General features: G+C 39.2%; 1 protein-coding gene across 1 annotated transcript in view; it reads right to left on the bottom strand.

The window, feature by feature from the left end:
- The window catches only part of LOC107549023 (plexin-A2-like), an 88,738-nt gene that overhangs the window by 5,498 nt on the left and 56,988 nt on the right, over positions 1 to 26,252 (bottom strand). Inside the window, exons 19-28 of the mRNA XM_016229924.1 lie at positions 25,443 to 25,711; positions 17,082 to 17,148; positions 16,029 to 16,175; positions 15,585 to 15,744; positions 14,104 to 14,207; positions 6,870 to 6,969; positions 3,909 to 4,099; positions 2,859 to 3,028; positions 2,509 to 2,721; positions 2,165 to 2,315 (exon numbers count right to left, since the gene is read on the bottom strand). Coding sequence (XP_016085410.1) covers positions 2,165 to 2,315; positions 2,509 to 2,721; positions 2,859 to 3,028; positions 3,909 to 4,099; positions 6,870 to 6,969; positions 14,104 to 14,207; positions 15,585 to 15,744; positions 16,029 to 16,175; positions 17,082 to 17,148; positions 25,443 to 25,711 — 1,572 coding nt within the window. The remainder of the gene's footprint in view (positions 1 to 2,164; positions 2,316 to 2,508; positions 2,722 to 2,858; positions 3,029 to 3,908; positions 4,100 to 6,869; positions 6,970 to 14,103; positions 14,208 to 15,584; positions 15,745 to 16,028; positions 16,176 to 17,081; positions 17,149 to 25,442; positions 25,712 to 26,252) is intronic.

Raw genomic sequence — 26,252 nt, 5'->3', positions numbered from 1 at the left:
TTTCAGTCAGCATCCCTGTATTCCCAGTATGCCTGCCATCAGAGCCAAGTTGGGCCCACAACTGCTCGGTTCGTCCCCGTGGCTGTGGCTATGGGGCAGGTCATCACTCCTGCAGCCGCTGCGAGCTTGCGTTAGAGGTTCACAGCGTGAGCATGTTTTTGAGGAGGAGCGCGTGCACTGAATTTTTCATGCATTTCAGCACAACTGCAGGAGCACTCTCCACATCATTGTGTCTGATTCAGTCGCCTTCATTTTAAGAGGAGTGCATATTCTCTCTCTCTATCTAGCGCTCTCTCTCCCTCCCTCTCTCATCAGGTTAAGTGCTCCAGAGCGCTGACAGAGGTAATTATTTTCAGTTGTCCTATTCGCAATGTACAATGAATCTGAATTACTACATGCAGGTTCGGAGTGTCCCGCCACACACATTTGGCTGGGTGAACAAAACAATGTTCTCTTAGCATTGCGCTTGCATTTTCTTTTTTGGAGTTCGACAGGGAAAATAAACACAAGCAGGTGGCTCGATGGTCTACACTAGTGCTTTCCAAACATTGTTTGTCTCCCACAAGGCTCAATTCATTGTCAGCAAACCAGACATGCTTTCCTTTCCTTTTCATTTTAACTACTATTATATTGGATATCAAATATAGTATTTTTATCTTCATACATTTATAAAAGTTAATTGTTGGCATCCTGATGACTGCAGTATTAATTTAAGGGGGTCTGAATACTTTCCGTACCCACTGTATATACTTGAACTGTAGATTAATAATAATATACATACATTAATATCTACATGAAAGATAAAACATAATTTTCAACTTAAATCAACATTTTATGTACATGTATTATATTTATTTATAGTATATTATTTATATTTACTATTCATTTATTTATATAAGTAGCTGTATATTCACACCATTATTGTCATCCACACAAATTATAATAATTTTATATGTACTATTTTATAGTATTTAGTGTATATTATAGTACTTAGTGTATTTTTTATTTATATAATAAATAAATAAAAAGAATGTCAATTGTGACACCTCTAAAATTTGTAACAATTATTAAATGTAAATTTACTGATTTAATCTACAAAGCAAACTCAAAATCTTCTTAAGTACCCACTGGAATCTGAAGTACCCCTGGTATAAACATACTCCTGCATTGGTAATCACTGTTCTATTTGTAGAAAGACAGACCCTGTGTATAAAAGAATGAAAAGGACACACAAAAAAAAGAGGGATTGAGAGTTCGCGGGAATGTGAGGACAAGAGAAAACAGACCAGCAACCAAAGAAACGATATTTACATGAGAGCGAGAGGAAAGGCTGCAGGCGGAGCTGTGTCCCCGGGCTCTCCGCGCTGCCCTAAATGCTGTGTAAAGTAAAGGTCAGACTAATGGGTCCCCTGAGTGGAGCTGCCATTATGGTTGGAACATCTCCATCGTGGGCCCTACTCTAGCGCTCTTTGTGTCGGAGTGGCTGTCAGTGATCTAGCTGTGTGTAATCCTCCTCATCAGAAGCCTATTCATTCTCGCTGTCTGTCTGTCCCCACACTGTGTGTACGTGTGTGTGTGACTCTGTAGCTTGCTGCTGCTGGCTTCAGAGGCTGGTTAAAGATGACATCATTCTATGAAACTCTATTTCATGAGTACATCTTGTTTCAAAGTGCTAGTTATTCCACAAATATGGCTGTATTGATTTTGGACAAAGTGTTTATGATTGAGGACCTACACAAGTACCATATATATATATATATATATATATATATAAGTACAGACATCAACTGATTATCTTTTGGCAACTAAATTGTGGTTTACTAACCAATCATCTGTCAGCTAAACTTCAGTAAAACAATATAGTACTCTAGATACAAGAAACATTGTCTGGCTTTGATGTAATGATCTGAAGTTCCAGTGTATATGACATGCATCCAATGTAGACAGACTCTTTACTCTTAGCCTAGAACCATCAATCCATAAACAAAATAAATGTTTTATAATTGACTTTTTGTGGCTATATTCAGGCATTTTAGACAGTGGAGCTGGTCAATTACAATACAGAGCAGAGTCAGGAAGTCAGTCTGCATTAATATAATGCAAGAAATCAATAAGGATGTTTTGAAAATTAGGGTTGACAGCTTGTTTTGATATTTCGCCTCACCTCTTCGCTGTACTTGCTAATGTAGGAGTAAATCTCGTTGAGGGCACTGAGCATGTTAAACTCATTGGAGTGCAGTCGTGCCTGTTCCGCCAAATACGCATTCATGTCCTGATCAGAGATGGCTGGAAGCCTGCTGATGTCAGCATAGTACCTGTGAAGACAGCCAGGGGGCGATAGTCAATACCCAAAATCAACTTTGTGTGAGAGCTTGTTTGTATTACTGAATTATTAACATTGTATGAAGGAAAAGAGAACTATGAGGTTTAGTTTGTTATAATACTACAAAATACTACAAAAACAGAGATAAGAAATTAAAATATTGTTAATACAATTACATTTTTTACCTTTCTACCCAGTTCTTGTAGTTGGGGATATCTTTAGCATAAAGCAGCTTATTAGAGGGCGAGTCTTTGCCCAATCTGTGTTCAGATGTGGAACACGAGTCCATGAAGGTTTGAGCTACCACAGACAGACACGCATCCGTGATGCTGCTCTTGTGGATGTCAAAAACAAACTGGGGATTCTTGATCACATTCACCCAGAAACGCAGAGGAAGGCTGCGGGGGATTGATAGACACACAAACACAGAAAAAGAATGGTTGCATTGGTTTGTATTGCAGATACCGGGTAAAAACACAAACAAAGTCATTTTCGTTCTTGAGGTTAGGTAGTGCGTATGAATGTGTCTTCTCACCAGTTGCTTTTCCAGGTGTGACGGACGTCAGTGTCATGGATGCTGTGCTTGTCCGCTTGTTCATCCAGGAAGTCAAACATGTATTTAATAGCTAATGGAAGCGCGCTGCCTCTGTGCACCGTACTGAAAAGAGTCTCGAACAGGTCATCCACAAATTTCTGTAGCGTCCCCTAATTGACAAAAGAAAGACAGACTGTTAAACAAACAAGACATTAAAAACAAATACAAAGGAACCAAACTACACACTTCTGTAGCATTTCATTTGTTTTGCACTTGAAGTCCACCCATAATGTCAGTCAAGATTTTAGTTCTCCATGACCATTTTCATTGTGAACATTAGCGTGTCAGTCAAGTAGATAAGACTCGTAAAATATCAATGAAAATCCTGTTTTCCATAATATGGTTTCTTTAAGAAACAAATATATCTTAAGGGCAGAGATTATTTTAAAGGTGAAGTGTCTAATTTCTGTGTTTCTAGTGACAAGTTTTCCCAGCAATCAAGGGGAGTGTTTGCCATTGGTCAGATAAAGAGAAAACCCCACCTCAAACTCACACTATTGGTTGTGCTACAGTAGGGCTGGTCAGGCTGCGCAAACAGAATAATGTTTTAAAAGCGGCAGTTTTTAGGGAAATCAGTCTACAAACTTTAATAAATATATATTAATATATATGTTTGTGTGTGTGTGTGTGTGCGTGTATAAAATGGCAACACAATTATATCTTAAGGGCAGAGATTATTTTAAAGGTGAAGTGTCTAATTTCTGTGTTTCTAGTGACAAGTTTTCCCAGCAATCAAGGGGAGTGTTTGCCATTGGTCAGATAAAGAGAAAACCCCACCTCAAACTCACACTATTGGTTGTGCTACAGTAGGGCTGGTCAGGCTGCGCAAACAGAATAATGTTTTAAAAGCGGCAGTTTTTAGGGAAATCAGTCTACAAACTTTAATAAATATATATTAATATATATGTTTGTGTGTGTGTGTGTGTGTGCGTGTATAAAATGGCAACACAATTTTTTTTTACAATTAACCACTAAAAGTAGAGGTGGTACCTTAGTAGCTAGCAGGCGCGTGAGGTAGATCTCAGACACCATCTTGCTGCCGCGGTCACCCTCCTTTTGGTCTCCGTGCTCATGGTTCTTTACCAAGTGCCAGACTTTGACTCCACTCTCCAGGTCCGGGGTGATCATAGGAGCACGGGAGCGCAGGCTGTCCGGACTGCCTGTGTACCGGAATGTCGAGTCTGTGGGAACAGAGAGAGATAAAGAAAGAGGATTATGATATTCTTACACCTCCATTCTTCCGTGTTGTCATTCTTTGGGATGAACAGAAAGAGCATGGCCCTCTCACATTTAATTTACTCTTGTCTAACCCTCTATATCTATTTCCTCCTCTCTCTCTCTCTCTCTCTGTAGAGAGAGTATTGTTCGAAACTGAGCGAGATGAGTTGACGCTCTCTGGCCTCTTCTTCAAAGGCTTCATAATTGGCTCGTCCTGATTCATTGTGCTGCAGACATGCTTTAAACGTCTGCATCGAAGGACCTAATCAATGCATCTAAAGATTTCTATCGAGTTAAGCTCCCCGCTCATCCATCTCATCTCCTTTTCCCCCTCTATCTTCGCGTGTTAAGTAATCAGTCTCTTGCTCACTTCTCCAATTAGATGTGTGGCTTTTTTTTCGCAGTGGTTGAGTGCTCTCTTGGGAGGTCGGACTGGCTTCTCACAATGGTGCGATATATTCTTTCACGTCCTTTCAAATTCTTGCTCTCTGTTTCTCTCCTCATCACCTGGCTTCAAAGGGCATGTGAAACAGCAAAGCAAGGCAAATAGCCCTGGCTATTTCAAGACAGAAGTGGAATTTTGAGCAGATCAGCATCACAAGGGAGAACCCCAAGAGAAATGGTGGTGTTAGCAGAAGGGGGTACAGCAAGAAGTGGATTGCAGTCTCAATCCACCTTAAGCTACTGCCAACTTACAGCCCTTTTGGCCGTTGCCACAGTATTGGCATTCAGGGATTACTGCTAGAGTGTATATATGTTTGTATACACTACAGAAAATTGGACTAACTTGCCCTTAACACCACTTTTGTTGAATATACAAAGTCACGGCAAAAATATGTTTTGAGAATTTGCACTCTGAATTGAATGTGATGATGATTTGCTGGCCGCATGCAAAAATCATCCAGCACATCCAGTGTAGTCTAATTCACAAACAAATGAGGTTCGGTTGGGCTTGGGCGCGGTACGCATGCAGTGTGAGTGTAACAGTGCCGGAGCACGGCACAGATACTATTTTGTGTGCGCTACTGTCATCATTACGACCGCAAACATATACTATTTCTACTACTACACTACACTTTTCAATTAATTTAATCAAGTATATTTTCGTTTATAATGGGTCTGGTTCTCACCTTATTGATGAACTGGAATTAGTCTGCGATTTAAAGCTGCAAATTCTTTCATTAACGTCAGCTGCCTCCATAATAATTTTTTGATACTTACAAGTGAAAATCAAGACACGACATAAATTACAAATTTATTAGGCAGAATATTAGCGAAAGTGGGTTTCTCCGTTATCTCACACATGACGTAAGCATGCTCCGGCCCGGAAAGTTTAGTGCAAGTGTAGGCCAGCGGGGGAGTGGGGATAATCGCGCTCGGACTTGGTTCAAGGCAACCGTGCCTAGTGTGAGTACACCCTTAATGTGTGATAGGGTGTTAATAAGAGCGCTTGATCACATATCAGCATAATCTGGTGTGTACATCGACGCTGTGCGTTTTCAATGTGTATGTTGCCCTGTTCAGCCAGTCAGAGGTTTGTGAGCAATGTGTTATTTTGGGCCAGGGGTGCTGGCATGCTAAATTGAGCCGAGCTGCTAAGTGTTGAGCATTAAATTGATATGAATCAATCAGCAGGTGCCTGTGCACAGCTGTGCCCGCTGTGCCAAGGTGTGATTGATGGGCACCGGGGCTCTGCCAGATGAGATAGCTGCTTTTTATGCACCACACACAAGAGCAGGTTGTAAAAACAGCCAAAAACAGTGTTGTGTTGTGCCATCTCATTCCTATTTGATGAGTTCCCTAAAATATACAACAAGCCTTTTGCAATAAATAGATCAAAGTCTCAAATATGACCCTAAAAACTCTTTTGATTGAGATGATTTGAAAAATATTGAGGTTTGTTGGTTAACGAGAGCACAGCTGAGAAATAAAGATAGCTTTATAGAGTATTTCTCAGGTTGCTTGTTGCGTCTTTGGCTATTTGAAGTGTTCCCTGAACTTTAAATGTCATTATGTTTACAGGCGATAAGAGACGATAATTACACTCTTTCATTATACCGCATATACGTGAGACACATCCTCAAGCTTTGATTAACAGAATCAGGTAATATGCCGATACGGGCTGCATTTCATGTGGATCTAGTGAATTGAAGCCAGGTGAGATGTTTGTGCGTGTAGTTTGGCAGGGTTGCTAGGTGACAACGCACAAGGGGCTCCATTTCATCACTGGCCCTGGTATTTGGCTGCGTGTCATTCGAGTTTTTTCGCCCATGTGAAGTATCATCGGTGGTGCATAATTAGCAATCAGAGAGTGGCCTGCAGCTCAGTGTGATGGAAAATGAGAATGGGCCAGATGGGGAGCCCTGTGCCACTCCCTCAAAGCAACGCTATGGGGAAGGAGCTAATGTGTCCATTACGGGTGGCATCCAAACTCAGCAGAGAAATCAGCATTACTGTGCTTCACACTAACTGCTAACACCTCTCTCTCTTCCGCTTACCCTTCCTGACATGGTCTCTCGCTCTCATTCTCTGGCACCCAGAAGGCTCCCTTTGGCATCCAATGGGATGTAAAGCAAAACTGCAGCACGTGGCTTGTGCACACAATCATAATTTAAAGCAAATCTTCAGCTGTGTTTTACCTCAAAGACCTTTGTATTGTGAAACAATGAAAAAACTTCAAACTTCTAATTAGCTAAACAGCCACCATCATTATCATCTGACAAATATACTCACCGTATCTACTGATAGAAGTCCGAGAGATGCTAGTTGTGGGTGGAATGTTGTAGGAGGACGTCTGCTTGGGCACCAAAGCAACCACACAGCGGTCTGATACCTGTACAAGAAATACAACGTTCAAGTCAAGCTTCTTTCCTTTCCCTGTAATACTTATTTCACAGTTTTTGGTTTCACAGCCTCTTATTATCAAGAAACGTTCAAGATAGTGGAGCAAAACTAATGCCGGTTTATTCTGCTTTTGAGGAGTTATTACTTTGGAATTAAATATATATTTGCCGAACAGATTCTCAGTACACATCTATTGCTTTACAAAAACGTGTGAAATTGTTAAGTTTCTCCCCAGTGCTGAAATAAAGCGACGTTAAAGTGCTTCAAAAAGATCTGTTCTAGTTATAAATGTATAAGGGGTGTTCACGCTGCATGTGTTCTTGGATCAAATGTGCATTAAAGCCTTTTCTCGGGTAAAAGCGAGAGAGTTTTGCCTCTCGTGTTTTGCACAGAAAAAGGATTGTGATTAGACAAGAAACCGATATTTACATATGACAGCACATGAGATCTCCTTCACTGGGACGCTCTTCACTCTACAGCACTCAAAGATGACGGATGGAGTAAAAGAGAGAGGGAGGCTCATTGAAAAGTAATGGCATCGTTCACTGCCTGTTGTGCCTTGTACCCTTCAGAAAGATAGGTACTGAGCTGAATGAGTATAAAATATAGCTGTAAGCTGCAATATGAGCGGTCCAAGAAGAAGAGAAAGGAAAATGGAAATTAAATGCACATGTATCACCAAGGTTTGGACATCATGAATGCAAGGTCAAGGTCACTTAAACTGACCAACAGCGCTGAGCTTGCATATTTTTTATATCCCTGTTGCTAAGCAACTACAGTGCTAATCCATCCCATAACCGAGACTATTAAAATTAGAGGAAAAAAATCTTGCTAAATTTTGCACCTTTTCACCACAGAGAGCCACATTGGTAATAATAATATAAATATGTTAAAAATAATAACTATAAATTAAAATAATTTGTAATAATAATAAAAGGAAATATAAAAACAATAATAAAAAGATTAACTTGCACCATAAGCTTTTTAAAAATAAGAGAATAAGAATCAGTAATATAAAAAAATAACCTGTACTATAAGCTTTTAATAATCCATAGCAATATAAATAAATAAATAATCCATACCATAATCAACATGGCTCCAGCTGTATTCATGTACACAGACAGAGAATAGAGAGTAGCTAAGATTTAGAATGGAGGGTAATATAAAAATACAAATACAAAGGCAGGCCAACAGGAAGAGTTTGACAGGTGAGGGAATGTAGTGATTTAGTCATTTAGAGGATGAGAAAGTAGAAAGGGATGAGAAAAGATGAGGTTATGGAGTCCAGGACTTTTATACATTGGGGTGAAACTCTCCATTTTTCTCTGTCTGCTCTGTGAGTGCTCACGCTCCGTCTGATCTTCTGTATTAATCTGAACTGTCAAGGGCTGCAGAGGAAATGAGGTCTACTCTCACAAAGACAACTGACTCAACCTCGATTCAGCACAAGAAAGCAACTTCTTGAAAGCAAGCTGGCAAAATCCTGGCCGATTCTCATACTATCTGGTTTTGAGGTGCTTATCTTGATCTCTATGTTTAGCTGTAACTAATTTTATAAATGTGTTATATTTACATTTACATTACATTTAGTCATTTAGCAGACGCTTTTATCCAAAGCGACTTACAAATGAGGACAATAAAAGCAGTCAAAACTAACAAAAGAGCAACAATATATAAGTGCAAATGACAAGTCTCGGTTAGCCTAACGCAGTAAACATAGCAAGGTGTATATACAGTGTGTATATATATATATATATATATATATTATACACACACACCCACACACACAAAGAAAAACAAGTAGATAGAATAGAAAAAATAGAAATAGAAAAATAGAAGATAAATATAGATGAAGTAGAATTAAAATAGAATAGAATGTGCTAGAGTTAGAGGGTCAAATAAAGGTGGAACAGATGAGGTTTTTAGTCGTTTCTTGAAGATGGCTAAGGACTCAGCTGCTCGGATTGAGTTGGGCAGGTCATTCCACCAGGAGGGAACAGTTGATGAAAAAGTCAGTGAAAGTGATTTTGTGCCTCTTTGAGATGGCACAATAATATGCCGTTCACTTTCAGAACACAAGCTTCTAGAGGGCACATAACTCTGAAGTAATGAATTTAGGTAAATGGGTGCAGAGCCAGTGGTGGTTTTGTAGGCAAACATTAATGCCTTGAATTTAATGCGAGCAGCTACTGGTAGCCAGAGCAAATTGATGAACAGAGGTGTGACATGCATTCTTTTTGGCTCATTAAAGATTAATCTTGCAGCGGCATTTTGGATTAATTGTAGAGGTTTGATAGAAGTGGCTGGAAGACCTGCCAAGAGAGCATTGCAATAGTCCAGCCTGGATAGAACAAGAGCTTGAACAAGGAGTTGTGTTGCATGTTCTGAAAGAAAGGGCCTGATCTTTCTAATGTTATAGAGATCTAATAATTAGTACTATTGATATCGAAGCTTGGATTACTCCAGTCTTTAGAGTCACACAATCCTGTAGAAATCATTCTAATATGCTGTTACAATGCTAAAGTTTTTACTCTTACTTTTGATAAATTTTAATGCATCCTTGCTGAATAAATGTATGAATATTTATATATTTTTTTATCTTATTTTTGGCAGTGCACATGTATAAAAAAATCTATCCACCCATCCATCCATCTATAAATTTCCATATATAACCATCAGGTGACACCACCTACTAATCATATATGATTATAATGATTTTATTCATTTTCTACTGAATATAGGTCAAAAACCTCATCTATAAGCCAAAGGTCTCTCAGATACTAGTGAACTAGGTCAAGTGCCAGAGTCTTACGATCTCCTGTCAACATAAATCATCACATTTTGAGTCCATTTCATTTCAGAAAACCTCTCTGTCCAACATAATGGAGACAATAAACACCTCCTGAGCTCCTGTGAAGGCTGAGGGTAGTCTTCACTCACCTCCCTACACTCTCGCAGCCGATGATGGTGTTACTTTAGCCCCTGTATGCCCCCATAAGCACCAGCCCCATTAGTGCAGGTTTCTCCTCGGCCGACCCTCACTGCAGAGTAGCCTAGTAGACTGACTGGAGAGACACTTGAAAGAGTCCAGGACTGTGAACGAATCACCTCAGAGAGTTGGCCAAGTGCGATGACACTCACAAACGTCTTTTTTATAGCTCACTTTCTCCCTCCATGGGTTGTAGAACTGGTAAGCATCAAATATTAGTGATTGGAGAAAAAAAAGAACATTATTTTGAGTAATTGGGTTTGTAACTTTTATTTTTGGCACCTACAGTAGCCTCCCGTGCCGCCCCATGTACACTCTACTCTTCTTTTCTCACAGCGGGTCTCTAAGGTGGAGGAGGCAGCCGTATGGAGCCTAAATGATGGAGGGGAGATGCATTCGCCCTTGAGGGATAATCCTCAGCCAGGCAGGCGGGCCGCCAGTGGGTGTGAGAGTGATAAGGGGTTAGCTTTCCTCATGATAACGTTTGCATCAAGCAGACAACTGACCCCTTTTCCCCATGTATCTCTGATCTCCTGTCTGTGCTCTATCTGATGGCAATCCGCAAGCTAACGTGCCTTTAACTCAGACGCCGCATCCAGGCGGTGGGGAAGGATGAGGTGATGTGTCCACCATTCTGCCTCTTCTTTGAAATACGGCAGGCTTGGTCACGCTAGCATAAAAAGCGTGAAACGCCTTTGCCACATGATAAACACAGAAGAATGATGGGCATTTAATAGCTGAAATGGATGAAAGCATCATAATACAGATGGTAAATGCATTGAGATGTAAAATAAGATGCCTGAAAAGGAAAATCGAAGGGAATTCAACTCTAACTGGTCAAATATACACTATAACGTACATCTACATTGCATGTCTAGTATAAGTGATGAGCAGTTGACAAACAGGCTTGTATGTCAGACTGCAAGTCCTTGAGCTTTGTCTTCACTTGAAAAGACAGCTTAACCCACGGCAGTGATCTATGCCAAGCGTCTTACACAATGATATACAACAGAGATGTCTCTATTTTCTTTTGGAGCCAACAAAGCTAACTTATGAGCATCAAGGGCTTGTGCTTAATACACACACACACACAGCTGTTTCTGTGAAAGTGCACTGTGAAAGACTCGCATGTTATCTAATCAATGAATTATTCACTCGACTGATTTTTTTTCTTAAAAAATAAACACGTATATTAACCAAGGATGCATTCAATTGATTAAAAGTGACAGTAAAGACATTTCTAACGTTACAAAAGGTTTCTATTTCAAATAAATGCCGTTCTTTTGAACTATTCATCAAAGAATCCTGAAAAACAAACATATTAAGCAGCACAACTTTTAAAATTATATTATAATAATATAAATATTTCTTGATCACTATCAAAAGATTTGTTTCAAATATATGCTGTTCTTTTGAACATTCTATTTCATCAAAAACAATCCTGAATAAAAAATGTATCATGGTTTCCACAAAAATATTAAGCAGCACTGTTTTTAGCATTAATAATAATAAGCAATATTTCTTGAGCACCAAATCTGCATATAAGAATGATTTCTGAAAGATCATGTGACACTGAAGACTAGAGTAATGGCTACTGAAAATGCATCTCTCTGCCATCACAGGAATAACTTATTGTAATATTTCAAAATATATTAGAATAAAAACAATCATTTTAAATGTTAAATTATTACCGTTTTACTGTATCTCAATTAATAAATGCAGTCTTGGTGAACTTCAGAGACTTAAAAAAAAAAAAAAAAAATGTTGCTTCTGTTTACTATTTAACTATGTAAGAGTAGTTGGTCTAAAAGAACCCTGCTGAAAACAACTTACATCAGTCTGAAGGCCTTGGTATACTTAACTTTCCGTGTTCCATTCCATCTAGTGCAAGTTACATAGCTTTCAAAGTATACTCAAGCACGGATGAGCATGCGCAGTACCACCGACTTGACTCGTTCAGTCTCAACATTTACCTTACACCTGCGCAGATGTACGCAAACCATCCGCACGGTCACAAAAATTGGGCTGCATGTGGACACCCCTGATGACAAAAATTGTGTCATGAGGACAGTGTGCGGACCGTCAAGGGACACAGATGGCCGGAGTATACTTTGGGCTTAAACAGGACTGCTGGTGAATCTAACCTTGTCTGTTTTGATGGTTTTAGAAAGGTTTTGGGCACTTGTCAGCTGGTCAGGTTTAGGCAGACCAGCTAAACTCCACCTTAAACCAGTTAAGACTGCCAATCTAGTTTAGGTTTAGGTAACTAGTGGAGTTTGGAAATACATAGTTTTGCAGACTCCTAGTCAAAGCGCCTTGTTGAAAGTACTGTGCTATATAAATACTGCTGTTACATTCCCTGTGAGGGATAATAATGCACACATTGACAGAGAGCTGTTTATTTGAATTGTTAATGCCAGTGTCTCTCATGCAGCTCCAACTATTTAAATTGGAAATTTGAGGAGTAGGGTGGTCCCTCAGGGACAGGCTGCCAGTCCTCTAATGTCATTCAGCCTACGCAAGGTCAAGAGACTCACTGATTTTAAGTAAGACTGGATGAGTGAGAAAGAAGAAAGAGAGCGAACGAGTGGGAGAAGCAGCAGAGCCTAGAGAAAAACGACCACGCTAGCGTTCAAACTGATGAAAACTTTTTAGGCTAGTGCTCTAATCAGCCCTGTGCAATCAAATGAGCAATCAGCGAAGAACATGGTGACCACAGGTTTATGAAGCCACAGCATGAAATGTCAGCGAGACACAGCTGCTGATTATACTGTCTGCTCTCTTAAAATATGCCCTTACTCTATTGAGGAACTCGGCAAACGGCTGAGATTAGCATATCCGTAGTATTTCAGGAGAGGTGAGGGTGATTGTGTGGAGGGCTCAGGAGTCATGTATTTTAATGCAGTGTTCTCTACAGCTCCCTGACTTCTGTTTTCTCTATCCTTTCTCTAAACTCTCTATTTCCGCAGTCTCTGTGGAAACAGTAAGCGTTTATATAGCAAATAGTGAGTATACAGCTCCCTAAGCAAAATACCTTGTGATTTACTTTGAATATGATTGAATATGAAATCTCATCTCTTAGATGTTGCTCTTTCACAGAGACTTTAAAAGTCCCCATTTGTTATCCATCTCATTACTGTCTCAGAGAAACAACTTATATTTATGTATGTAGGGTTTAATGAATACAAAAGTAACCTTTATAGTTTCAAGCAATATAACAATAAAACCATACCAATATTATATATAGGTAAAGGTAGTGCTCAACACTCTAGAAATTACATTTCCTTTTCTTTCTGCTTTCTCTCTTCACGTCTGTCTCATCCTCAGATCACACATTATGACATATGATGAGCTCTTTCAGTAGTAATTATAAAAAATATGTGTGAGCATGTCCTGTGGCATCTCCTCTGGACACAAAAAGAGGCAAAATGTGCACATACTCTCTCTCTCTCTCTCAATAAGTGCTGTTATCAGGTAGCTGCTCTGACGTGTGCTGTCTCTGTGGTGTCTGAAGTTAAGAAAAGGTAAAGGCTGTAATTAATCCACTGAAGTTAAAGGACAAATTCTCTCTCACACACACACAGACACTTTTCCAGCTACAAACTTAAAATTTTGAATGCAATTGTCCTATATTATATTGTCCTGTGTAGTGTGATTCAGAGAGAGATCTGCTGTCACTCACACACTCACAGTGAGACATTTTGGAGCACTGCGAGATAAAGGAAATGTTTTTTTTGTTGTTGGTTGTATTAAGCTTAATTGTTGTTTCATGTCTTAGGAATTAAATGGATAGGTGGAGATGGAGGATTTCTTTTTGTAGCATGTTGTCCTTCTTGCTTTTAATGATTCCTGATGTCTTCAAAGTGCTATAATCTGCAGTTTTTTTAGCATTAGAATTTTGTAATTCTATTATATCGCTTTAAAGAAGTTTATATATGTTAACTAGGAAACATACTGATGAAAACATGAATTTTTGCTATTTTTGCACTGGGGAGATGTCTACATAGTACATCAGATTCTTTTTTTCTATCAATAGAGCAAAGAAAATCCATGATACGTCCCCTTTAATGTTTACTCATTTAGACAGAAGAGGGCACCATGAGATTGTGTGAGCGTGTGTGTCCTCTTTTGTACCTGATAGTGCATGAGAGTGTTGAGCCTCTTCCAATCATTTTCAATCTTAGTGGTGATGTCTTCATCCTGCAGGACCACTCGGGCAAGTCGTCCCTGACGCCACTCTGAAAAATCAAACATTTGTCATTAAAACAGACACAGTGAACCTCCCCCAGCTCAAAGCAGATTGATTTGATCTAAAGCTCTGAATGTGTCTTTTCACATGGGTTAGAAATGTGTGTGTGTGTCTGTGTGTGTGCGCGTGTGCACTCGCGGTAGGGTATAATTAAATGCTAAAGAGAGAGCTGATAAGATATAGACAGGCTCAGAGTGAGAGTGATCATTGATTTTCTCCTCTGTTGAATGGGGTTTATTAGTTTACGTGGTTGCCAAATGCACAGATGCCTGCAGAAACCTACCCCCAACACGCACACACACACACACACACACACACACACAAAAGCAATGCCAGTTCTGCAGCTACAGAGAGAGAACATCATCATGGAGGAGATTGCTCTGGCCAAGGTGCTGGAAGGATGATTTGCACCGCTGACAGGGGGCTTTTGTGTGGTGTGTGTGTGATGGGCATTTGTGTGCCAGAAATGAAATGTGGAGTCAGTCTGTCAGCGCCGTCTGTCAGCTTTTACCTGGGTCACATGCCTGCAGAAACCTACCCCCAACACACGCACACCTGCTTGTGTGCGTGCAAAAAGTGTACTTTACTATCACAGTTTATGCATTACAGACAACATGAAATCAAATCAAAAGAAGTTTACATTTCTTAAAAAATTGTGAGGTCATTATATTTTGAAATATATCGATAAAAAAGCTTTTCTGTGACTCTTTCTGCAGGTTACATTGTTACGGCAGTAAGTGGTGACGTGATATTTCTTATAAGTGCATCATTGAATCATTCATTCAAACAATTTTGTTCAAAAACACAGATTCATTCAGAAATTAAACAAGTCACTCTTTCTGAGTGAGCAAATTAATCATTCAGCCAACTGAGTCCTTTAAAACACTGATTCATTAAGGAAGTAAACAAGTGGTTGTCTTTATACTGTGAGTCAATGAATCAAACACTCAGTTCATTCAAAATCACTGATAAATTCAGGAATTAAACAAGTGTTTTTTATGAGTGAGCAATTGAATCATTCAGTTAACTGATTTGTTCAAAAGGAACAATTCAATCAAGAATGAAACAGGTGAGTATCTTTGTCAGTCATTGAATCTTTCACTCAAATGATTTGTTCAGGAACACTGATTCATTCAGGAATGAAACTGTTTTTATGGGTGAATCACTGGATCATTCTTTGAAAGAATCTGTTCAAACAATTCATTCAAAATGATTTAATCTGCTGTGGCTTCATTTGGATTTTTTTTTTTGGAGAAACAAAAATCGACAAAGTAACACAATTTTGTGTCTAAAATCTTAGTTACTCATTACTAACTCTTTACATTTTGAAAGCAATATCACACTTGTGTGCACATGTTAAACTCACCCAGGTCCATGTCCACAGCTTTGGGTCTCTGAGAATATGGCATGTTCTTATACACTGCATCCAGAATCTTTTCTTTGACCTGCGTGATGGTGTCACAGTTCAGAACCTTGACCGGGATCTCTGGGCTGTTCTCATTCTCTGGGTTGACGCAGTTTAAGATCTGGAGCGATAAAAGAGGAATGAGGATGATGAGATGTTGAGCTGTGGTCGGTGAAGCCGTAGGTGCGGAGCGTGGCTCTGGAAAAGGCCATTTCCTGGCCCGAGAAATCTGATTTCACACCCTCTGCAGGACCCCAATCTCAGCCTTAGCAGGGTATGAGAGACTAATGAACACTACCCTCCCTCGGCCAGACTGTCTGCTTTCAAACACACAGCACTGACATACATGAGAGTTTATCAGATACTCTGTTTATTAGTGTGGCTATGAAGGTGTGTGATGCTGACCAGTGTCTTGTAGTCAATCTGTTGCCGGATGAGTTTGTCCTCACTGAGGGAGTATCTGGCCTCTCCGGTGATGGCATCTATTGGGCCTTTTTCCATCTGCTGTTTTATAGCACAGTACAGCATGAAGAGAGGCTCACCTGCACACTCCTGTAGACACAGACACCAACACACATTATTATTATTTTTTACTGTATCACTACTTACACTCTGTCTGGTCTAAGTCTGTTTGAAATATCACACTAGCATAATACTATTTCTGCAGTATATAGTATGTATATAGTACTACCATTCATTTTTTGAAATAAATGAATACTTCTATTCAGTAAGGATACATTAAATTGATAAAAATGACAGTAAAGACATTTACAGTGTTACAGGATTTCTATTTCAAAATGTTCTATTTCATATTTTCAAAGATGTCATTAAGAGAGTTAAATATGAACATAATGAAGTCATGTGACCAGTCCATTAAGATCACGTGGCAACAAGGTACGTAAACTACCATTTAAAATATTTAGTATTGCATAATGTGTACAGTTAGTATGCAGTATGTATTATATTCTGCACATACTTTCTCAAAAACTGACTGGTAAGCTTTATGCAATTTCCAATTGCCTTTCTGGGAAACAAATTTGTGTTTAGACATTCCCAGGTTACTAACATATGTTTCTACCAAACTACTCACTGACTGGATTTACCCCATTCATGCAAGATATAAAAATATATTTTAGCTTGAGACACTTAGTAGCAGCAAGTAAACATGAAATCTTTGAGCACAACTGAATGATATACCACTAAATTCCGACCATAAAGTCTACACACATTAATGTCTTTAATATTTCTCATACGACTGTTTGCAGAGACTCCAATTATTTGAATGAGCTCCTACAAACATACAAACTGTAGTTGATTGTGACATGACTGGCGCTCCCTGTCTAATTGGGCGGCTCTGAGCCAGAACAAGCTGCAGAGTGAACCAGACTTCATGCTGAGCGTCAAAAGTCTGTCTAGATGAGACTAGTACTATTACAGGAAGCCAAAGAAGCAAGTTACCTTCAAGAACTTATGAAGCAGGAAAGCAAACCAGTTGGTTAGCATCTTCTCAGCAACAGACTCTGTCCTGAAACACAAATACACAAACATTAGCAGATGACAACATTGATGGAGGGGAAAACAGAAAGTGTGAAAAACATCAGTTTCCTTCCCTGTCAGTCACTCCAGACTCTCTTTGTCCATTTTGTAATTTTTTTTCTTCTGACCACCCCATCTCTTTCTTAGTTTTTTTGCTTTGAAGGATGAGATAGATACACAGACACAAACCCACAAATGACAAACACACGACTCGAGCGGGGATCTCTAGAGCTGAGGGCAATAATTTGGGAAGAGAGCAAAAGGAGCCGAGGGTTTGTTGAAGACAGAGCAGGTAGAAAGCTGAAGAGTGAGGGAAAGATAAGGCAGACAGAGGAAGAAAGAACAAACAGCAGCCCGACGGGAGTGGTTAACGAGCATGAAAAATACATGAAAGGGTTATTCCCTCGTTCTGAAGGATGACTGCGCATGTGGAATACCAATACCTCTCTTTCCCTGCAAAACATTCCTCCTTTCACCCCGGGAAACACTTTTCCCCCTTCTGTCTGGCTCTCTGTGGCAGTGAGAATTATGTACACATAAGCATCACAGGACGATGTAATATCAGCTGCCTAATTGTTGCGGCGATGTCTGCGACGTTATGTGCTCACACACACGTTCACACACACTCTGCTCAGCCGCCGTGGGGTCGGTGAGGTAGCACACCGGCAATTTACTCAACAGTGGTGAGAGAAAATGACTCTCTTAATGCATGTGAAAATAACTATGATTACACCGGTGAGACAACCCGCAAACACCGAGTGTGGAGAGAGAGAGAGAGTGTGTGCGTGTGTGTGTTTGAGCCTGTACACGTGTGCATATTTTGTTTGAGGGGGTCACGCTTCAGGGTCACACGTGAGAGTGAGCGCTGATCAGCGAGACAAGATGAGGTGTGTTTATAGAGGTCAGGTCTGGATGGTGATAAACTGGAATCGCTGCATATCCATGTGACCAATGCGAGATGACTTAATAAAACTAAAGCTAAACTTGACACGTTGTCTCAAGAAAAACAAAGATATGCCCCTGCACAGGACAGTAAAAGATGTCAATCTAAAACATATGTATATAAACTAATTAACAACTTAATAACAGTGCAGAATAAATGCATACTGCCCGCTAGATAGCTGCCTCATTTTAGAACAGGTTAATCCAAGCTGATTTAGGTAGCCGCTGAGCCGGACTACTGGTTGGTGAAGACCTGCCCTTTATAATTATGACACCAATTTTGGCATATTTCTTTGGCATAACATACAGATTTGGAGATTTACATATTCAAGTAAACAGAAGCTATACTAGAAAACAGTCATGATGGCCACTGAGTGGATGGACTGCTTTAAAAAGACAAGTTATTGGCGCATTGAGGGGTTTCGAGTTTGTATATTAAGTTAAGAGTCCATTAACATAAAGATGATGTGATTTGCATTATACTGCATTTGTTTTTTGAGATATTCACCCATCTGGGTTAATGCATTAGCAGATAATAAATGCTAATTTTACTGAAAGAACAAACATGGCTGTCAAATAACGAGGCCGTCAAATTATGCTTATTTAATAATGGTGCATTTTAGTGAATAAATCAATGGCAGTCTCACACAGAGATGAAATGTGAGGGACGAGAGGAGGGCAAATAGAAGGAGTGATGCAAGATGGAGTGAAATGAAGGAAAGTCGTCATGTTTGTGACAAGAATGTCAGTCATTCTGTGGTTCTTCTAAAGGACAGTGTGTGTTTGTGTGTTTTATTCAGCAGCATGAGTGGCGGGCTATACAAAGCATTGTCATGTTTATATATTCTCTTTTAAGCCTGTCAAATTTTATTTTGTATCCTACCTGTTTTCTTCTGGGTCTGTGAGCTGAGGGACTTTGGATGCAGGCGCGAGAGGAACCTGTGTGTATTTGTGCACTGATGCGTGCATTCATATGTGACACTCATTCAGTGAGTGTGTGTGAGTCAGACTGAGTTATGGGCTCTGACACACACATACACTACAATGACAGCGCGCTTGATGCTGGTTGCATCAGGTCTTGCAAGAGTGTTTCCTGTCTCTTTCCTGTCTCAGTCAATCAGCGATGGACGATGACGGACAAAAAACCCTACAAATAGGGGCTGAATCATCAGTTACTGAAGTAAAGTTACCTCTTTTCAAAATTCAGTATCCTTGTGAAACTAGTTTATTAGAAGCATTCGGTTCAATGCTTCTCATAAACTAGTTTCACAAACGGCTGGAAAATGAGTTCTAACAAATAAAACGAAGTGAAATTGCTCAGGAATTTTCAAATGCTCACAGGAATTGGGCACTCTCCTGGCGCACTGACACATTTCATATCGCAGAGGCTCAGAGTCAATATCTGGCTTCAAAATATAATTCAGATCCACAGAAGTCAATCTCCAAAATCTCTTCATTGCAGATTTGATGCTTTAAAACTCAAACGAAACACGAGTTTCGCAACCGAATCACTATTTTCTTTCACCAGGAAGCACAAACACATTGCCTGTTCATCTCCCGGTTAGAGAATGAATGAAGAGAACGTTAATAGTAGCTATTTGAGCACCTAAATGAGTTTTTGCATCCTCTACAACTTCATCACACCAGGCTTTTGTGAAATTCTGCCTCTGTCTGCTCAGAAAATGTGTGCTTTTCCTCTTTCTTCAGCATTTTTCTGTCTTTTTGCTTGCTTTCTTTTTTAAAAGAGTTTCATTAATGAACATGAGGGTTTTATTAGCTATTAGCATGTTTATGAGTTGTGTATGTGTGTGTATGTCTTAAGGGGGTAAAGGAATGCTTGATTGAAGGGGCGACACACAACACAATGTGTCTTCACTAATAGTCCATTCCGAGGCTCTGTGTGCCTGCAAATCTCATTAGGTGAAAATACATACACACACACAAACAGCCAGCAAGAGAGAGCCTGAGGCCATGGAGCTGTTCCATTTTTAACCACAGTCCTCCACATATATTAACATGAGGGAGCGAAAGACAAAAAAGAAAACTCAAAAGTTCAGTGAAGAAGTAATTTGATGTTGGAGACATGGCCTAATGGCTAGCGCTGACAAATTGAGTCATGGTGCTCATGCGGATGACAAGAAAGGGCCAAAAACATACTAACTCTGTAACCCATCACAAACATTACCTGGCTATTATATATATATATAAAAAAACTCTTCCGACAAAAGAATTAGGTAGAATTTAGGAATAAGATGCATTAAACTACAACAAAACAAAACCATGCAATATACAAGCAGAGCTGTGGTGAGTTGCAGGCGATGCAGGTTTGAATGCAGCCACATCCCTTTTTTCTCCCATCTATTTTTCTGTCTTTTCTCTAATGTCTCTGTCAATAAAGAATGGCAAAAAGCCACTGAAATCTTTTTATGCACTGTGTGGCTGCGATTTAATTCATTGTGGCTTTCACACTGAAGTGATGAATCAGTCTTCACTAAAAAAATCACATTCCCCTGCTGATCCAGAAGCCCAGAATTAGTCTGAGTCTTGTGTCTCCATATATTCCATAATCAAATAAAGATAATAAAAAAGAATAGACAAGCAAATATTAATGCCAACTAAGCTTTAAACTATTTGAAATGAAACGTAGAGTCACTCTGTTGACCGCAGAGACCAGACGGGCCTTTGTTATTTTTCACAGTTATCATTAAATGCAAGTGGGTCACTTTTTGAAAATAAATTAGTCTCTCTGTTGATATTTTCTGATTCTTAAAAGATGTCTCATTTGCGAGCAACTACCCTACAGGCATCTTTGACATTCATTATTTTCCTTAACACACATGAACGTCCTTTGTTCTTACTTCAAGAATATGTAGAAGGCTATTTATTTATCTATTATTATTAATTATATTTATCTATTATTATTAATTTATTTATTTTTATTATTACTATTTATGCCCAGAATTAGTCTGAGTCTTGTGTCTCCATATATTCCATAATCAAATAAAGATAATAAAAAAGAATAGACAAGCAAATATTAATGCCAACTAAGCTTTAAACTATTTGAAATGAAACGTAGAGTCACTCTGTTGACCGCAGAGACCAGACGGGCCTTTGTTATTTTTCACAGTTATCATTAAATGCAAGTGGGTCACTTTTTGAAAATAAATTAGTCTCTCTGTTGATATTGTCTGATTCTTAAAAGATGTCTCATTTGCGAGCAACTACCCTACAGGCATCTTTGACATTCATTATTTTCCTTAACACACATGAACGTCCTTTGTTCTTACTTCAAGAATATGTAGAAGGCTATTTCCTCTACAACTTCATCACACCAGGCTTTTGTGAAATTCTGCCTCTGTCTGCTCAGAAAATGTGTGCTTTTCCTCTTTCTTCAGCATTTTTCTGTCTTTTTGCTTGCTTTCTTTTTTAAAAGAGTTTCATTAATGAACATGAGGGTTTTATTAGCTATTAGCATGTTTATGAGTTGTGTATGTGTGTGTATGTCTTAAGGGGGTAAAGGAATGCTTGATTGAAGGGGCGACACACAACACAATGTGTCTTCACTAATAGTCCATTCCGAGGCTCTGTGTGCCTGCAAATCTCATTAGGTGAAAATACATACACACACACAAACAGCCAGCAAGAGAGAGCCTGAGGCCATGGAGCTGTTCCATTTTTAACCACAGTCCTCCACATATATTAACATGAGGGAGCGAAAGACAAAAAAGAAAACTCAAAAGTTCAGTGAAGAAGTAATTTGATGTTGGAGACATGGCCTAATGGCTAGCGCTGACAAATTGAGTCATGGTGCTCATGCGGATGACAAGAAAGGGCCAAAAACATACTAACTCTGTAACCCATCACAAACATTACCTGGCTATTATATATATATATAAAAAAACTCTTCCGACAAAAGAATTAGGTAGAATTTAGGAATAAGATGCATTAAACTACAACAAAACAAAACCATGCAATATACAAGCAGAGCTGTGGTGAGTTGCAGGCGATGCAGGTTTGAATGCAGCCACATCCCTTTTTTCTCCCATCTATTTTTCTGTCTTTTCTCTAATGTCTCTGTCAATAAAGAATGGCAAAAAGCCACTGAAATCTTTTTATGCACTGTGTGGCTGCGATTTAATTCATTGTGGCTTTCACACTGAAGTGATGAATCAGTCTTCACTAAAAAAATCACATTCCCCTGCTGATCCAGAAGCCCAGAATTAGTCTGAGTCTTGTGTCTCCATATATTCCATAATCAAATAAAGATAATAAAAAAGAATAGACAAGCAAATATTAATGCCAACTAAGCTTTAAACTATTTGAAATGAAACGTAGAGTCACTCTGTTGACCGCAGAGACCAGACGGGCCTTTGTTATTTTTCACAGTTATCATTAAATGCAAGTGGGTCACTTTTTGAAAATAAATTAGTCTCTCTGTTGATATTGTCTGATTCTTAAAAGATGTCTCATTTGCGAGCAACTACCCTACAGGCATCTTTGACATTCATTATTTTCCTTAACACACATGAACGTCCTTTGTTCTTACTTCAAGAATATGTAGAAGGCTATTTATTTATCTATTATTATTAATTAATTTATTTTTATTATTACTATTTATTTATTTTTTATATATACATTTTTTTTATTTTATGATTATTTTATTTTTTATTATTATTATATATATTTTTTAAAGTCTACCAGGGTTGGGATGGGTTCTAAATTTGCACAGTTGCTGTTTGTTTTATATTACTATTCCCAGAAGAAAATTCAATAAACAGTTGTTAACAAAAAAATTATATGTAGAAGGATCGCACACCATCAAAGTAGCTCACTTGGTTATGATTGCCAGCTCAAAGTGTGACGATGATTTTAAGCTGCGATACTTGTGGTTCTTACATGTTATTAAAACTGCAAAAAGGAGTTGGAGATGAGGCCAAGTACTTTGTGCTGGATATTGAGTCTTGGTTCTCATGTGGGTGGCATGGGATTGGATTGAATAAGACAGGACAGGACAGGACAGGATAAGATAAGATAAGATGATAAGATAAATACTTTTACCCTCTGCATGAATTATTAAATCACAAAGAAAAAAAATCCTAAATGCTGCTTTTTACTTCAGAACAAGAATAATATATTAATTTACAATCTTAAAAATTATATAACACACGATGCTGTAAATGATGTTAAGCATTTGTCCATTGCAACAGAAGATAGTGGTAAATATTTCAGATATATTTGGTGCATTACTTTTGTCAGCTATGTTAAATTAATGTTGTCATCAATAAAACACACACACATTAACAAGGCAGTGATATGGAATTATAGGTAACGGTCAAAGGTCATCATGGTGTTTTGGTGTTGAATTCATCTTGTACAACAGGAAATAAGACCCGCTTGATCCAGAAACTCCAGCAAATGCATCGCTCACTGATGTGGAACAAGCTCTAGATGTATTCCATTATCCGAGAAATGTTAAGATGAGGAGCAGATACAGAAAAAGCTCACAAGACGGGCAGAGTTTGTTTACACGGGTCAGTTGAAATCAAAATGCTTAAAGGGGTCCTATTATGCTCTTTTACAAAGTCTTGATTTTGTTTTGGGGGTGTACTAGAACATGCTCTCATGCTTGGTGGTTCGAAAAACGCATTATTTTTCACATAATTTACATTATTAAAATACCTTTCTCCCCAGGCAGGCACAAACGGCTCGATTAGTTCCGGCTTTGATGAAGGTCCGCCTTCCGAAAAACAAAATGTGTTGTGATTGGTTAGCTGTCCCAGTGCGTTGTGATTGGCGAACAGCTTAGGCGGTGTTTCAGTACTGCCACGTCTCGTCTGACGCACTAACTCTGCAGCAGCACTTCTTCTTCGTCGTCTCGTCTGATGCGCTCACTCAACCAAGCGTTCTAACCTCAACCGCGCCCCTCCCCACCCCCCAACCCCCAACCATTCAAATTTCTGTAGGTGGGAATTATTTGTAATGAAATTCTAATGAGCCGCTTTGTGATATCATAAAGCCCGGAAACCAAACGCTGTAGTCCAAACGAGCCGTTTGCTGTAGTTCTTGAAAATTGATTTTTTAAAAACTAAATATCTCCCTTTGGAGTGGACTTTGAGATTTGTAACTTTCTAGATCTTTTTTATGCCCAAACATACACACTACACACTGACTAAAATTAAAAAAGTGAAAAAGCATAATAGGACCCCTTTAAGACAGACAGAAAATGAGAGTGACAGAGACAGAGCAATGCCTTTTATTAAAGGAACAGAGAAGAAATTAATGAGATGGAGCCCAAACGATGTGGAGAGAGTGGAGGCCAGCAGTAGTTAAGGAAACGGTGGTGTTCGTTTAACCGTAACACCGACAGGAAACCATGTGGCCGAATGCGATAGTGAAAAAGGAAGGAAATTATAAATAAATGAAAGCACGGCAGAAAGAGACAGATTTGTTGGGTTTCTAATATAGCCTTCTTGTTTTCCAGATGCTTCCTGGAAACGTGAAGACATGGATCTGTGAATAAGACCAAAAGGAGCATGTCGAATCGATAATCTCCTAAATTCCCATAGAGAAAAAAAGAACAAAGTGTCATCTAAAATCACGGGCCCCTGATCCCCACGGCCCAGCCTGCCAGCGTGGGGGATTGGTGTTTTGTGTTCCTAATGACAGCAGATAATAAGTTAAATAACGGCGTAATCCACATTTCCCCTGCATCTATTTACTGTGACTATTAATGAGCTGAGTCACGTAACGAAACACCAAAAATCATTCAATAAGATCGAGAGACAGCAAACAAGGAATGGCTGTGGTATTTGTTTGGCCAGTCTGCTTTGAATATTCAAAGTGTGATGTATAGCTGATATAGCACCGCAGTCGGCGGGAACTAATCACCTCCAGCTAAAGCTAAAATACACTCGGCCTCCATCAAGTGGGGCTGTAATGAAAGCAGCCATGGACTGCGCTTAGCCCTTGGACAACTCTTTGTTTAATCATTATTAGTCTAAATCTTCTAGTTAACACGCTGCTTTGGAAAGACTTTGAAAAACCAATACAAATTTGGAGGGAAAGCATAAAGGACAGCCGAGAGAGGAAAAAACAAGTAGATTTGAGCTGCTCATGAATGTTTTATGAGTACCTAGCGCACAAATGATAAGTGACACTGACAATGGGGCCGTACTGCGAGACTGGAGGGATGTAGAGTTATGGATCATGAATCAATATAGCTATTATGCTCGGCTTAGATAACACAACAAAACTTTGAGTTCAGTTAGTAACGCATTCATTCAACACTACAAAGTAAATGAAAAACTAAATGAAACTGGAAACATGAAGTAAGCCGCAAACCTCCTGAGCAGCAGTTTGGGATGGTTCTTGCTCTCCAGGTTCTTGTCGATGAGGTCGGACAGCAGGTGTTTGAGCACATCCGTGGCGTATTCCAGTCGACCCTGGAGAGCCGTCATTATTAGCGACGCCACATTGCCACGGTCACGCATGGAGAAGGAGCGCTGCATTTCCAGTGTACGGATGAATGTCAACAAAAACACCTTGTTGTTTATCAGCTGGGCAAACAGCTTCAGAGCTTTTTCAACGCACAGCTGCCCGTTACCAGAGACCTGGAACACACAACAACATCTTCGCTGTTAAATACAAACATTTTTATAAGCCAACTGCAACTGTCAATGTACTAATATCATTAATGCATATTTAAATAAAAAACAAGAGCACATGCTACATGAAAAGCTGTAAATGACACAATGTCCTAACCAGGTTAGACATTTTTATGGTCATTTTATGGTCATTGCGCTGGGTAGTCTCTAAAATCCTGTTCCAAATAATTGTAAATTAAATATCCAATCTGATTGCCTATGATTGTGTCACATGGCACAGAAATGTGCACCATGTTGCACCTGGTTAGCACAACTTGTTAGAGAAAAGTGTTGATGAAATAAATCCTCTTAAATGGGTCCTATTATGCTCTTTTACAAAGTCTTGATTTCGTTTTGGGGGTGAACTAGAACAGGCTCTCATACTAGGTTGTTCGAAAAACACATTATTTTTCACATATTTTACATTATTACAACACCTCTCTCCTCAGTCTGGCATGAACGGCTCGAATAGTTCCTGTAACAAATGAAGCCCCGTCTTCTGAAATAC

The sequence above is a fragment of the Sinocyclocheilus grahami genome, unplaced genomic scaffold, assembly GCF_001515645.1.
Source record: "Sinocyclocheilus grahami isolate Dianchi unplaced genomic scaffold, SAMN03320097.WGS_v1.1 scaffold361.1, whole genome shotgun sequence".
In the NCBI taxonomy this organism is placed as follows: domain Eukaryota; kingdom Metazoa; phylum Chordata; class Actinopteri; order Cypriniformes; family Cyprinidae; genus Sinocyclocheilus; species Sinocyclocheilus grahami.
The sequence above is the reverse complement of the archived record's forward strand: the minus strand, read 5'-3'. Positions and strand labels throughout refer to the sequence as shown.